Here is a 14,604-nt window from a genome sequence, read left to right on the forward strand (position 1 = left end):
AACTTCCCAATGCTGTACTTTTTAAAAATTATATTTAAATAAAAAATCTCACTTATATTTTCAATGATATGCATTAAAAAAGCGGACAGACGGGCATGCGAGTGTCCGTCTGGACGCTAGTGACATCTAAGTGCAATGCAATTGGAGCATGTGTGAGTTCCAATTACGCATTCTGAAAAGATGGTTATTTTGTTATATTTTTTTTGAAATTTTAATTATTTTAATATTTAAATTGAAAATATTGATTATTTAAAAAAAATCCAGCAACTAATATTTATATTAAATAATATTTTTTTTCTTCAAATTTTTATATTGAACTAGTAAAAACATAATGGGAATATTGAAAATAATTTCTGGATAACTAACCATAACCATACATAAACAAAATGCAGGCTCTCACGGTGTATTTGTATGACGTATTAGATACACGTTACAGTTTCACTGATATCAACGCAGCCGGAGTTTGTCGCCAACCACCCGAAAAGCCAGAAAGTCCGTCCAAACTTCCGTTCCTTTTCGGATTTTATTGTAGCGCGCTCAAGAAAACGACACGTGATCGCGATAACCGCCATTACAAAAATAGCACCGTAGAATTAGTCACAGCAGAGTTCTATTCCGTACCGCGATTCCTAGATAAAGCGGACGATTTACAACATAGAAGGTGATTGTAGTTAATCTTAACCATTTCATTCTAACGTTTTATTAGAATTTCAACTCATATGTTATTATCAATATATAGCTCTAAGTTTCGATTCTTAATATATAATTGTGTAATCAACATTTATCCCCTTTCATTTTTGTGTAAAATTAACTCTCTTATTTGATGTATAATATATAATATTCCCTTACTCACATGTTGTATTTTTTTTTTTTGCAGTTTAGGTTTTGAGTAGTTAGGGTTTAGGTTTAGGTTTAGGGCGAGAAAATGGCATCTTCGGATGATGAAATTGATACACAGCCATTGTCTGTGTCAAATTACCATTTCGAAGATGATAAAGATGCGCCTATTTCCTTTTCTGTTTTGCCGATTCAATGGAGTGAGTCTGAGAATCCTAAAGGGATGAAAGAGAAGGTGTTTTTGCACGGTAATGCCGATAATGGCCTGAAGAAAATTTTTATGCAAGTTATAGCATGGAGGTTTGATCTTCTTTCCAATGTCAAGCCTGAGATATCAGTGCTATCAAAGGATGGTAAATGGATCAAACTTCAAAAGCCAAGGAAGAGCTACGAGGATACCATAAGGACTATTTTGATCGTTGTTTACTTCATGCATTTTGTGAAGAAGAATCCGGAAACATCAGCAAAATCTGTGTGGGATAGCTTGAGTAAGAATAAGGATTTTAGGTAACTTTCTTGGTTTTAGACTTCTTTCGTTCCTGATTGCTATGGAAGTACTCAAGTAGTACATATTATGACATTTTTTTTAATATATACTTTTCTTCTAGTTACTATGAAGTTAAACCTTCACATAATGATTTGTTAAACCATATGGCTTTAATGGCCGAAGCTGCCACAAAGGATGCTGTCTTAGCAAAGTCCAAGGTACTAACCTTCTCAAATGTGTTTTGGTGGTAATCTTGAAAATTAGCATTTGATCTTTCTCTTTCTCTCCTTTGAAGCGTTCTTTTGGGAGTTATTGATTCAAAATATGGTTTGTAAATATAGTTGAATATTTTTGTATTATTTTAAATTAGTTGCTTTGAGATTGAAATTTATGTCCTGCATTAAACATTGTTTCTTTGTATGATGGCTGATGCAAGACTAAGAAGATTTAATTAAACACGCTTGCAAATCAGCTGTGGATGTTTTTTTGGCCTTTTATGTTCGTTTAGGGAAGAAGGATTTAGCTTAATCGCACATCTATTGATGAGTTCTGGTAAAATGTTTAGGAATAGGTAAAGTAGGATTGCATTTTTGAAGTAGATTTTAAATTTTGAGGCATCTATTAAGGGGCTCTACTAAGTTTTAAGGTTGTTAACGGGTGAAATTTGTGAATACTAATATCAAATAGTATGTATTGGTTAAACTTAAACTTGTTTGTTTCCTTAACTGTATTTGATGTTTATTAGTGTGTTTTACGTTGTCACTTTTGATTGTTAATGATGAATATTTCATGAATTTTGAGTAATTTGTTTAATTTATCAGCATTTATGTGTTTAGAGTATTAATTATTTAATCCTTATAAAATATTTTATAATATCAATCATCCCTCTATGCCCTATACAACTATAGTGTTTTCTGTGTCGGCCGCTACACAATGCTATCTGGGATTGAAACTATAGATTTTGTGTATAAATGTAATTTGTTAAATGTTTTTACTGTACTTTGCATGATCTCTGTCCCCACTTTTTAAAAATTGTCATTATCCATTCTCATAACATAAGTATATTTGATTTTGATAAGATACCCTCAACCATAACCGTGCGATATAGACCTACATCAAAATGACTTCTATAAATTTCATTTGTATTAAATGGAGATTGCGCGATTTAATTTGAATTGATGTGTGTGTAAGATTTCTAGGTCAATAATATGAAGTTCATGCAGTGGTTTTCTGTTACAAACCTTTGCATGCGATTGAGTCACCAGCCTAGACTGTTAGGATCCAGTATTACAAACCATTATTTTCTTTCATTCACTGTTTTTGTAATCCTGGTCCGCTTTGTTAGAACATCAGCCCACTAGTCAGAGGCAGGAAGATGGTATACAATCAGATCCTTGCTAAGCATCTTTTCCCTGACAAAAAACATGTCTAGCTCCATATGTTTGGTCCTTGAAGGGAGGACAGGGTTGTGAGCCAGAGACATTGCACTTAAGTTATCACATAGAACAGTTGGAGTCTGATGCTTGATGTTCAGCTCCTGTAGTAAAGACTGGAGCTAGAGAATCTCTGCTGCAGCAAGGGCCAAGCTTCGATATTCTGCTTCAGCACTAGACGTAGCAACCAGTGTCTGCTTTTTAGCCACCAAGAAACTAGATTTGGACCTAGGAAGATGCAGGCTTCAGAGGTAGACCTTCTGTCATCCGGGTCAGAGGCCCAGTCTGCATCACAAAAACCAGTAATAGTAATAGGAGCAATGAGATTAGCTGGTGACAGGAGAAGGCCATGAGAGACAGTGCTTTTAAGATACCCCAAGATTCTTTTAACAACTTTCCAGTGGTCTTCTAGGGGATCGGAGAGAAATTGACAAACTTCAACAAATGAGATCTCAGGTCTGGTAACTGTGGCATACTGAAGTGCCCATACCAAATACCTGAAATGTGTAGGATCAGTCACCTGTGCAGAGCCAACTTTGGAAAGTTTAGTGCTGGAAGCCATAGTGGATGCTATACCCTTGGCTGTGGCCATGTTTGTCTTGTGAAGTAGATCCTTGATGTACTTGCCTTGAGAAAGCATGAGAGATCCATTGGGAAGCTGTGTGACCTCAATGCCCAAAAAACAGTCCAGTTGGCCAAGGTCCTTAAGAGAAAAGGCCATATTTAATTTGGTGGCAAGTTGCTGAATGAAGGATGTAGAGGATCCAATGATGATAATATCATCAACATAGACTAGTACCAATGTATAGCAAGAGGGTGTGAGAAGCATGGATAGGGATGGATCACACCTGCTGGCTGAGAAGCCAGCCAGCTCCAAAAGGGCACCTTTGAGTTTGTCAAACCAGGGCCTAAGGTCTGTTTTAGACCATATAAGACCTTGTGTAACTTGCACACCAATCCTGACTTACCTTTCTCAAAACCTGGTGGCTGAACCATGTAGACCTCCTCATTGAGAACCCCATTAAGGAAAGCGTTGTTCACATCTAGCTATTAAGGAAAGCGTTGTTCACATCTAGCTGTTGAATAGTCCATTTTTGGGATATAGCTAAGGTCAAGACTGTTCTCACAATAACAGGTTTTACAACAGGTGAGAAAGTCTCTGTGTAGTCAAATCCTTCGACCTGATGGAACCCTTTAGCCACCAACCAGGCTTTGTATTTGTTGATAGAGCCATCAAGGCTCTCTTTAACCCGAAAAATCCATTCGCACCCAATAGGTTTTCTGTGAGAGGGAGCATGAACCAAAGACCAAGTCTTATTACTCAACAAAGCATCATATTCTGACTGCATTGCAGCATGCCATTCAGGAATGGAGAGAGCCTGTTTGTGTGAGGTTGGTTCAAGGTGAGTGAGAAGAAGTGTAGGTTGTAGCCTAGGTTGCACAATACCATTCTTGCCTCTAGTGAGCATGGGATAGTATTAAGAGGGTGAATATTAGGGACAAGCGAGGAGACCTCGGTAGAGGATGAGGGAGAACTTGTGTCTTCATGGACTAAGGAAGGAGACAGATGAGGAGTCAGGTGACACTGGGGAGGGACTGAGAGGAGGAATAGGATTTGAGTCAGAATTAGAAGTCTCAGAATGTGATAATGGTCCTGTGGAGGGGGTGGGTGTCATGTTTGACTGAGGTGGTTGATGGCTATGAGGGCAGTTTAAGGACTGACTTGGGTTAGAACTGACCCTTGAAGAAGTAGTTTGACTGGAGGAGGAGGGATTGGGACAAGACTGCTATTAACTTGAGTGGGAGTACCGGGACAGACAAAAGTGATAGGTAGAGAGAGACCAAATGGCAGACCTGAAGGAACAAACACAGGATCAAACTTTGAATGAGGTAACATAGTAGCATAAGGAAATCTACATTCATTAAATAGAACATCTTTAGATTTAAAAACTCTGCCAGTAGCATCAAGGCATTTATACCCTTTATGAGATGGGGAGTAGCCAAGGAAAAGACACTCCTTGGAGTGTGTTAAAAGTCCCACATCGGACAATATATGGCCTGAGCATGAGTTTATAAATGGGGGCAATCCTCACTCTGTCAACCGGTTTTGTAGGGTTGAGTTAGACCCAACCACATTCTTAACATGGTATCAAAGCCTCGTTTAAGATCCGGTGGACCATCTATTATGGTTTCTGCTATCGGCCCACCCACCATTTATTTCCACGCTCCAAATGTCCAGTTCTGGGCGTGAGGGGGTGTGTTAAGAGTCCCACATCGGACAATATATGGCCTGAACATGAGTTTATAAATGGGGACAATCCTCACTCTATCAACCGGTTTTATAGGGTGAGTTAGGTTCAACCACATTTCTTAACGGAGTGCATAGCCAATTTGTTTGAATTATAGGGCCTAGGTGAGGAGAATATGAGCATCCAAAGGCCTTTAGGAATTTATAATCAGGGCATTTGAAGTACAATAGGAAAAAGGGTGATGTGTTGCCTAGTGTTGGAGAAGGAAACCTATTGATGAGGTAGGTGGCTGTGAGGAAGGCATGGTTCCAAAATTTGAGTGGTAAATTGGCTTGAGCTAGGAGTGTTAAACCCGTCTCTACAACATGTATGTGTTTTCTTTCAACTGATCCATTTTGATGATGAGTGTGAGGGCAGGTGATTCTATGAGTGATCCCATGTAAGATAAGAAAGTGAGTGAGAGGTCTAAATTCACCCCTACATCAGTTTGGACTGATTTGATTTTAAGGCGACATTGCAATTCAACTAGAGCTTTGAATTGAACTAATGTAGTGAGTGTGTCAGATTTTATTTTTAAGGGATATATCCAAGTATATCTACTATAGGCATCCACTCATGTGAGAAAATAGGTGTAGCCACAGATACACTGGACAGGGGAAGGTCCCCATAGGTCACAGAAAATTAATTCAAGGGGTTTAGTGTAGACAGTATTAGAACCTATGAACTTTTCCCATAGAGCAGGCATTACAAAAGTCTTGAAACTGTTTATTGGGAATGAGAATATTACACAATTTGAGGACCCGTTTTAAGGTCTCATGACGAGGATGGCCAAGTTTATGATGCCATATTTGATATACAAACTAGAAATTGAACCTAAGTCTCTATTATTACTAGTGGAATTGAAAGCACAGCTAGGATCTAAAGCTGTGGACATAGACTTGGGACATGATGAAGTGTTGACAATGCCGAGGGCTTGAGGAGATGATGGTTGAGGAGTGCAGTCAAACTTGTATAAACCATCATTCCCAAGAGAGCCACTAAAGAGCACCTTAAATGTAGCCTGACATTTGACAAAATACTAATTAGCATGGAATTCAAAAAAGACACAATTATCTTTAGCAAATTGGCTTACACTTACCAGATTTTTAGTAATGGATAGAACTAAAAGTTTGTTTAGTTTTAGAGAGGTATTAGGGCACAAGTTGGAGGGAAACACCATAGAGCCAAGAGATGTAATAGCAAAACCTTGACCATTACCAATTTGGACATGATCTGTGCGAGGAAGGGAAATAGAATCCATGAGATTAGTGGACATGATCCGTAACAACTTTCAATTTTCAATTCTGTTACAACAATAAATTATATAGGTTTGTTACTCATAACAAAATTGTAACAAACTTCTATTTCTGTTATGAGTTAGGAGGGAAGGATAAGGGAATTGGGCCTTAGCCCAATTCTTTGATACAAGGATAATACCAGCCTTTGACCTATACTCCTAATAATCTTACAATTCTATCCCTTTTGTCCTTGTATGTCAAACTTTCTGCTCATTTGCTTTCACTTTAATTCTGATATATTTACTCTCTTTTGTTTTGTTTTAAGAATTTAGTTATTCGTTGACTTGCCCTTTGACTGTCTGATAAAATTGTAGTGTTGATTTCTTTTAACTTAGTTTTTCATTTCTTTTTATTTTAAGAAAAACGCTTAATTTCTTTTCTGTATACTTCACATTTGTGTCTCACTTAAATGACAATTTATTGATTATTGATTAATTCATTTTAACAGCTTTTGCTCACAGTTCTGGAAGATAAGGATACAATGAGGATTAAGAAACTTTCCGATGAGGTTTGTCAGATATTAGTTTTAGTTTTCCTTGAAAAATATTTTTCTCAGACATATTTTCTTTCTTTGCTTCCTTTAATTGATGTCATATATATTGTTTGTGATATTTTTTGAAAGCGTAATTCACTGATTCCAGGAAGTTAAAGAGCTAGCACGACCTGGATTTATAATTGATGATATTGACAATGATGAGATTGATGAGACTGCTGCTGATGAAGAATCAGATGAAGAGGATGCGTTATTTGATTCTGTTTGTTCGATTTGTGACAACGGCGGAAATATTTTGTGGTACAGTTTAATTTCTGTTGTGTTAATATAATTCTATTTGGTTTCTTTCTCCTGTATATTTATGTGTGACAGTGCATCATTTCTCAAGAGTATTCGACATATTATTGCATGTTTTTTTATTTTAGAATTGTAGTTGATTCTTTCTTTTTCAAAATATGTGTTATAAAATGATAAATGCAGTTGTGATGGAAAGTGCATGAGGTCATTTCATGCTAATAAGAAGGATGGTGAAGATTCTTCTTGTGCCTCCCTTGGATTTAGCCGGAAAGAAGTTGAGGTAAGCTAATTTTATTTTCTCTCTACATTTCTTTTGTTTGTCTTCTTCCATTTTATTTTTCATAGTATAGTTACGTGAAAATTTGATTGCTTTTGTGCATTTCTTTTTCGCAGGAGATCCAAAATTTCTATTGTAAGAATTGCGAATATAATCAACACCAGTGTTTTCAATGTGGCAAACTAGGCTGTTCTGATAAATTTGCTGGTGCTGAGGTATAATTATATCTAAAAATTTGCTGCTCATTGTTAATGACTTGGTTCATATATATTTTCTTTCGGTATGGAGGGCCACCCAATTCGTGGCAGCCTATGTATATAGTAGCTGTAAGGATGCATTTCTGTTAAGACTGGAAAATGCTCTGTTTTTCTTTTGCTTACTTGAATTCCTGGTAAATAAATATTAAATGGGCTTTGGGTCCTTTGTCCAAAATTTGGTTCTATGGGAGCTTTAGTTTTAAAATGCTAGACGCATGTCTTCCAATTATCATCATGTCATCCACATAAGACTACTACGAGAATACAACCTCCCTTGGATTGTTAATAAAAAATAGAATGATCATGGAAACTGCTCCTTTTCAAGCCTAAATCACAGGCTAGGTATATGTTTAGGTGAGCCAAATTTGATTTTGAGTTTACTGATTTTGTAAAATTGATTTGGTTAAAATTGTGTTTGAAGTGAAGTGATTATTAATGTTTGGATATTTTTACTCTAAAAACAAGTTTGATGTAAAATCAGTATAAGTTTTCAAACCCAACTCATAAGTTACTTATTATCACATGTGAGTTTTGGAGAAATTTTACTGCAAAATAATAGTCAAACATGCAAGAATTATGTTTTTTTAGGAGGAAAATCTTTTTTTGCTTCCCCCACCTTGCATTCAAACAAGCACTACTTTGCCCGAGCTCCCAAATAGAGCTCACAAGAATATTTTCAATCCATTCAATGATAGCTGTTGTTTATAGCTTCTTTGTTTTCTATAGGAATGAAAGTTGTTTTGAATTTCTCCTTCAGGTCTTCAAATGTGCTTCTGCAACCTGCGGTTTCTTTTATCATCCAGAATGTGTCACGAAGTTACTAAAGCTGGTGGCTAAGGATGCTCCAGCAGAACTTTTAAGCAATATAGCCAAGGGGGAGCCTTTCACCTGTCCTGCTCATTATTGCCGTATCTGTAGTGAAATGGAAAACAAGAACGAGCACGAGTTACACTTTGCTGTTTGTAGGCGTTGTCCCAGGTCATATCATCGCAAATGTTTGCCAAGGTTATTTTACCCATTTTGCCTGTGTTTCTAGTATATTCATATAACAACGCTATTTGATAGTGTATGGGGGCCTGAATCTCACGTTGCTTTTATCAGAAAGATTGCTTTTGAAGACGAAGTGGATGAAGGCATTGCGCCCAGGGCTTGGGAAGATCTTTTGCCAAACAATCGCATTCTTATTTATTGCTTGTAAGTGTTACAGTATGCAGGTATTTTGTTCTCCAAATTTACCTTGACATCCAGTAACTTCTTTTTCCATTTCTTGAAACAGAAAGCATGAGATAGATGATGAACTTGGAACTCCTATAAGAGATCATATAAAATTCCCTGGTGTTAAAGAGAAAATAAATACTGCAACCAAAGAAGTTATATCGAACAAGAACAATGCTAAGTTAGATGATTTACTTGTCAAAAGAACAAGTGCTAAATCATCTATATCGTCTAGTAAAATGTCCTCCGAGAGAGTTGATATCAAGAATTTTAGAAAGATATCTGGATCAAATATCCCTAGAAAGAAAGCAAACGATGCAACAAGAAGGTGTTTGAGTGAAAATAAGAGGTCAACTTTAAAGGAAACAGAAAGGTCTAACTATGAGGAGAATCAGCCCTCACTGGGTGTGCAACTTTATGATCTCTATCGTAAGGGTTCCGACCGAATTAGTTCTGACAACCATGTTGATAATGTAGCTGATAACACAGTGTCTGTTAAGCCTAAAAAGCCGAGCAGTGCACCACCCCAATTAGGCGTAGATTCAGAGAGGAGGTGAGTCTTTCTTATCTGACTTGCTTATTTTTGTGCTGTTACTGTTGTTGGTTCTTTTTCTAGTTATTGAATTGTTGTGTGGAACTCAAGCTGTCCTGATAATATGGCATTATTCTTAAGATGCATTCTTCTGATGTAGATTGTTGGCTTTGTTTAAAGAAGCTTCATCATCAGTTACAATGGAGAATGTCATAAAGGAACATAACTTTGCTTCTTCTCATGCTCACTCGCTAAAAAATGTTGTGGAGAAGACTATTACAGTGGGAAAGTTGGAAGGATCAGTTGAGGTGCATATCTTCCTATATTTATTGCTAGTGTTATATTGTGGAATTTGTTTTAAGTTTGTATGTTTTGTCTTGTGTGTATGTAGGCTGTTCGAACGGCTTTAAGGATGCTGGATAAAGGACATAGCATTCGGGATGCAGAAGCTGTTTGTGGTCCTGATGTTATGAACCGGTTATTCAAGTGGAAGGTACTTCACTGTTTTTTGAATATTTATGAGTAAATTATTTCTCATATCATAAACATTGAAAGGTACATGGAGACAGTAATTATGCTGTTTCCTTTAAAGTCAACCTCTTATTTTCTTAATTAGCATAGGAGTTCCTTAAATACTGTGAGATTTCCCACACTTGCCCTCAAGCTGGCGAACAGGTGTTATCCATTCCCAGTTTGGACAAGATTCTTTCAAAATTGCGGCTGTTGAATCCCTTAGTTAGAACATCTGAAATTGATTTTGAGATTAAACGGGTGGTGTGCAGATCAAGCCACAATCAGGAAAGGTACATGGAAACAGTAATTATGCTGTTTCCTTTAAAGTTGACCTCTTATTTTCTTAATTAGCATAGGAGTTCCTTAAATACTGTGAGATTTCCCACACTCGCCCTCAAGCTGGCGAATAGGTGTTATCCATTCCCAGTTTGGACAAGATTCTTTCAAAATTGCGGCTGTTGAATCCCTTAGTTAGAACATCTGAAATTGATTTTGAGATTACACGTGTAGTGTGCAGATCAAGCCACAATCAGGTTTTTCTTTGATGAAGTGTATGTCAACTTCATTATGTTTGGTTCTATCGTAATGCACTGGGTTATGAGCTATGCTAATTCCTGACTTATTGTCACAATAAAGCTTCCTTGGCTCTTCCCATTTTATCTTTAAATCTTCTAGGATGAATTTCAGCCGGAGGAGCTCACACATGCCTTGTGCCATGGCTTGAAATTCTTCCTCAGCACTAGACCTTGCTACTACTTTGCTTTTTTTACTTTTCCAAGTTACAAGATTTCCTCCAAAAAGGATACAATACCTTGTTGTTGAACATCTATCCACAATTGACCCTACAAGCATCTGTATAGGCTTCAAGCCTAACATTTCTATTACGTTTGAATAAAATTCCTCTTCCCGGGTTCCTTGAAGATACTGAACAATTTTGGGTGCTGCTTGCAAATGATTCTCCGTTGGGTTATATGCATAAACTGGCTGACTAAATTTACTGCATAGGCAATATTTGGCCTGATGTGAGATAAGTAGTATATAAGTCTGCCCACTAGTCTTTGTCTACTAGACACCTTCTTTGGCATTCCCGAACTTTAGGTTCCGATGATCCTAATGATAATAAATAATAATCTCTCTAAGAAAGGGACAGTGCTTTGTTCTCTCAAAAAATTGGATTGGAGGACAGGTGCAAAGTTGATGGGTTATCACACGCGAGTTCCACCCAGCCCAACTTTTTTTTGTCTTTTCATTCACACAATAATGCAAGTCTAAACTTAAAGAAACAATTCAATTATGTTATCATAACTTTATCGAGGGAATTACTGCAGGACAAGTTGAAAGTATATCTTGCACCTGTTTTATATGGCAATCGCTACACTTCATTTGGTCGCCATTTTACACAAGTGGAAAAGCTGGAAGGGGTATTACTTCTCACATTATCATTTTAATTGTTTTGTCAGATATATGTATTCTTGATTTCTTTTCCTTATTTTAACTGTTCACTCTTTTCTATATCACTGGGTATTGCTGTGTTGAGAAGATAGCTTTATTGTCCTCCTTTTTTGAAAAGTATTATTAATCCACTAAGCCCTTGAATATGTACTGTAGATTTCTAGATGAGGCGTGTTCATGAATAAGTAGAACTAGTTTAAGCTGATGCTGAGGTAGAGGAAAACATATTAACAGTAATTATTATGCTTTTGGCATCCTTTGAGATCTGTTGGATTTAAACTGCAGGTATTAGCATTACTGTCTTGTGAAACTCGATTTGATGAGCAACTGAAATTTTAATTATTAGCTTGGGATTGGTACAAATCCAGCTTTAGACACGGCTGTGTTAAAGAATCAGTTAAGGACCAAAGTTATGATTTTTGACCCATACAGATGAAACTTATGCATTGAAAAAGTCATGGATATGATAATATCTGACCTTAATAAGTTAATCGATTGAAGTCAGGTTACTTGTTATTGACCAAAGTTATTGCAATTTAACATTAGTTTAAAATGATTTGTAAGATAAGCTACCTGGTGTAAGGTTTTTCCGGTTTTTCGAAGGTGTTTAAATTCATATAATCACTAGCATGTGCATCTTTTAACTTTAATTTAACAGCACTAGTATTTGCATAAGAAATAGGTACGTAATAGCACAGTTGGCAATGTAGCTGCCTGTAGTCTGTTATTGATTTGGAAAGTTATTCGAAGAGTGTCAAACATGATGATGACCAACTTTTTGTTGTATTGGAATAATAATTTTTTTTTTATGTCTGGCCTGTCTCATTATATCTGTTAATTGTTTCTTAAAAAATGGTTTTATATTTGCAGATTGTGGATAAACTCCAATGGTATGTTCAGAATGGTGATATGGTAAATACTGATGTTTACCTTAATTTGTCTTTACATTTCTTCTGTGATTGAGAATTATAAATGTTCCAGGTCCTTGTGTATTTTCTTTCTCTGCCATTTCTGTACAACATTCATTCAGCTTTTCCTTATAAAATTATGATATACTATCACTATCTGCTGGATCACCATCCTGAACATGGTTAATCTACTCTTAAATTTGAATATTGTTTACCTGACTGGGGATAGTTACTTATGACCAGGTTGTGGACTTCTGTTGTGGTGCTAATGATTTTAGCATTCTCATGAAGAAAAAACTTGAAAATACTGGGAAGAGTTGCTTCTTCAAAAACTTTGATTTACTTCCAACCAAGGTGAATACACTTTTACAAGCTGTTTTCATTCTGTTTGTTGTAATTCAGTTTTTTTTTCCTCATTACCACTGTAAACTATGACTGGACTTGTAGACAACCCGGCTGTTTCTTACCCCACTAACTAACCAAATTAGACCTTAATAAGACACATGCACAATAAATAGTTTTTATGTCATCTGAGCCTGGCCCCCAATCAAAATCAAAAAGGCCTGGAGAGTCACAGGAAAAGAATGAAAAGGTTTGAGCAGCAAGTCAAGTGAGGTAGTGCCTTTGAGGTAACGAAGGATGCACTTGACAACTTGCTTTTGAGGTAACGAAGGATGCACTTGACAACTTGCTTTTGAGGTAACGAAGGATGCACTTGCCAGTGGGAGTCAAAAGGGTGACATGAACTGGAAAACCCTGTTGACTGAGAAGCATATATCAGGGCGAGTGATGGTGGCATATCGGAGTGCACCTACCACAGACCTGTACTATGTGGAGTCAACAAAGGAAGATGGAAAAGGCTTAGCTTCCTGCTTGTTGGTCTTAGATAGAAGATGCCTGATGTATTTCCCTTGGGATAGAAGAAAGAAGCTACTAGCCTAAGATTTAACTTCATGCCTAAAAATAATCCAGGTCACCTAACTCCTTTAAAGAGAAATTGGTGTTGGGGTTGGTAACAATAGTAGTGACAAGCTTAGTATTATTGCCAGTAATGTTGATATCATCAAAATAGACTAGCTTATGTAGAAAGTTAGCATCCTTGGAGTAAACAAACAGAGAGATATCACACTTACTAGCTTGGAACCCAAGTTGTAAGAGTGTCTTTTTTGTCCGTCAAACCAGGCCCTAAGGACCTGTTTGAGACCATACACAACCTTATGGAGTTTGCAACCTAGGGTATTGTTGAGGGATTCAAAACCAGGAGGTTGAGTCATGTAGACTTCTTCAAGCACACCATTCAGGAAAACATTGTGGACATCCAACTGCTCGAGTTGCCAACCTTGGGAGAGATCAAGTGTTAGAGTTCTAACAGTGACATGTTTGATCACTGATGAAAATGTCCCAGAGTAATCGTGAAAACCTTTAGCTATAAGTCTGACCTTATACTTGTTAACTACGAAGCACAGACTCCGACACGAACACCGCAACACGACACGGACCTTGACACTCCGGCACTGATAATATAAAAATGTAGGACACCGACACCGCTATGTATATGATAATATTCGAGTTTCATTTATCCCTCTATCATTAAAAGAAGTAAACATATTCTAATCAAAATTAATATTTTTAATTCTTCATTGATATCATCGTTTCAAAACATGTTTAACCATTTTAGAAGTGCAAGAGATTTGACCAAAAAAATGTATAAGGTGTGATGAGGCAAAAAGAAAAACAATTTCTTTTTGAAAAACTTGTTTGAATTGCGTGAGACGTGTTATATGAGTGTCATACGGGTGTCAGACACCAATTCAACAAGTGTCTAAGCATATAAAAAACAATTTTTTTGGCGACACTTATTTGACTTTTCTGACACTTGTCTGACTTTTTCGACACTTGTCGTGCGGGTGTCATACAAGTATCAGACACCGCGACACGCCTACACCCAGAGGTGTCCGTGCTTCATAGCTTGTTAACGGAGCCATCGGGGTTTTTCTTGACTCTTGAAAATCCACTTGCATCCAATAGGAGTCTTGCCTGAAGGGAGAAGAACAATCGACCCGGTGGCATTCTTGATTAGTGCACTATACTCAACATTTATGGCAGCTATCCAAGTAGAATTGGACAGTGGCCTGTTTAGTAGTTTTGGGTTCAGCATGGGCAAATAAGAGTGGGATTAACCCTTGGGCAGATGAACCCAACTTTGGGTCTAGTCTCCATTGGGTAGCTATTAACTGTTATTGAGGCAGGGACAATGTATGTTGGCCTTTTTGGGACAGTGGGTGATATTAGAGATGTGAAACTTATCAGATGAGTG

At 37.0% G+C, this 14,604-nt stretch overlaps 1 protein-coding gene across 1 annotated transcript in view; it reads left to right on the forward strand.

Moving 5' to 3' along the window:
• The first annotated feature begins 367 nt into the window (after positions 1–367).
• LOC127084835 (protein ENHANCED DOWNY MILDEW 2) overlaps positions 368–14,604 on the forward strand; it is a 28,697-nt gene continuing 14,460 nt past the window's right edge. Inside the window, exons 1-15 of the mRNA XM_051025354.1 lie at positions 368–661; positions 878–1,344; positions 1,446–1,542; positions 6,792–6,851; positions 6,985–7,136; positions 7,317–7,413; positions 7,527–7,625; positions 8,425–8,672; positions 8,769–8,861; positions 8,944–9,435; positions 9,575–9,722; positions 9,806–9,907; positions 11,256–11,348; positions 12,250–12,291; positions 12,531–12,641. Of these exons, the coding sequence (XP_050881311.1) occupies positions 926–1,344; positions 1,446–1,542; positions 6,792–6,851; positions 6,985–7,136; positions 7,317–7,413; positions 7,527–7,625; positions 8,425–8,672; positions 8,769–8,861; positions 8,944–9,435; positions 9,575–9,722; positions 9,806–9,907; positions 11,256–11,348; positions 12,250–12,291; positions 12,531–12,641 (2,253 nt within the window). The 5' untranslated portion in view covers positions 368–661; positions 878–925. The remainder of the gene's footprint in view (positions 662–877; positions 1,345–1,445; positions 1,543–6,791; positions 6,852–6,984; positions 7,137–7,316; positions 7,414–7,526; positions 7,626–8,424; positions 8,673–8,768; positions 8,862–8,943; positions 9,436–9,574; positions 9,723–9,805; positions 9,908–11,255; positions 11,349–12,249; positions 12,292–12,530; positions 12,642–14,604) is intronic.

Source organism: Lathyrus oleraceus, chromosome 5 (assembly GCF_024323335.1).
Source record: "Lathyrus oleraceus cultivar Zhongwan6 chromosome 5, CAAS_Psat_ZW6_1.0, whole genome shotgun sequence".
Classification (NCBI taxonomy): domain Eukaryota; kingdom Viridiplantae; phylum Streptophyta; class Magnoliopsida; order Fabales; family Fabaceae; genus Lathyrus; species Lathyrus oleraceus.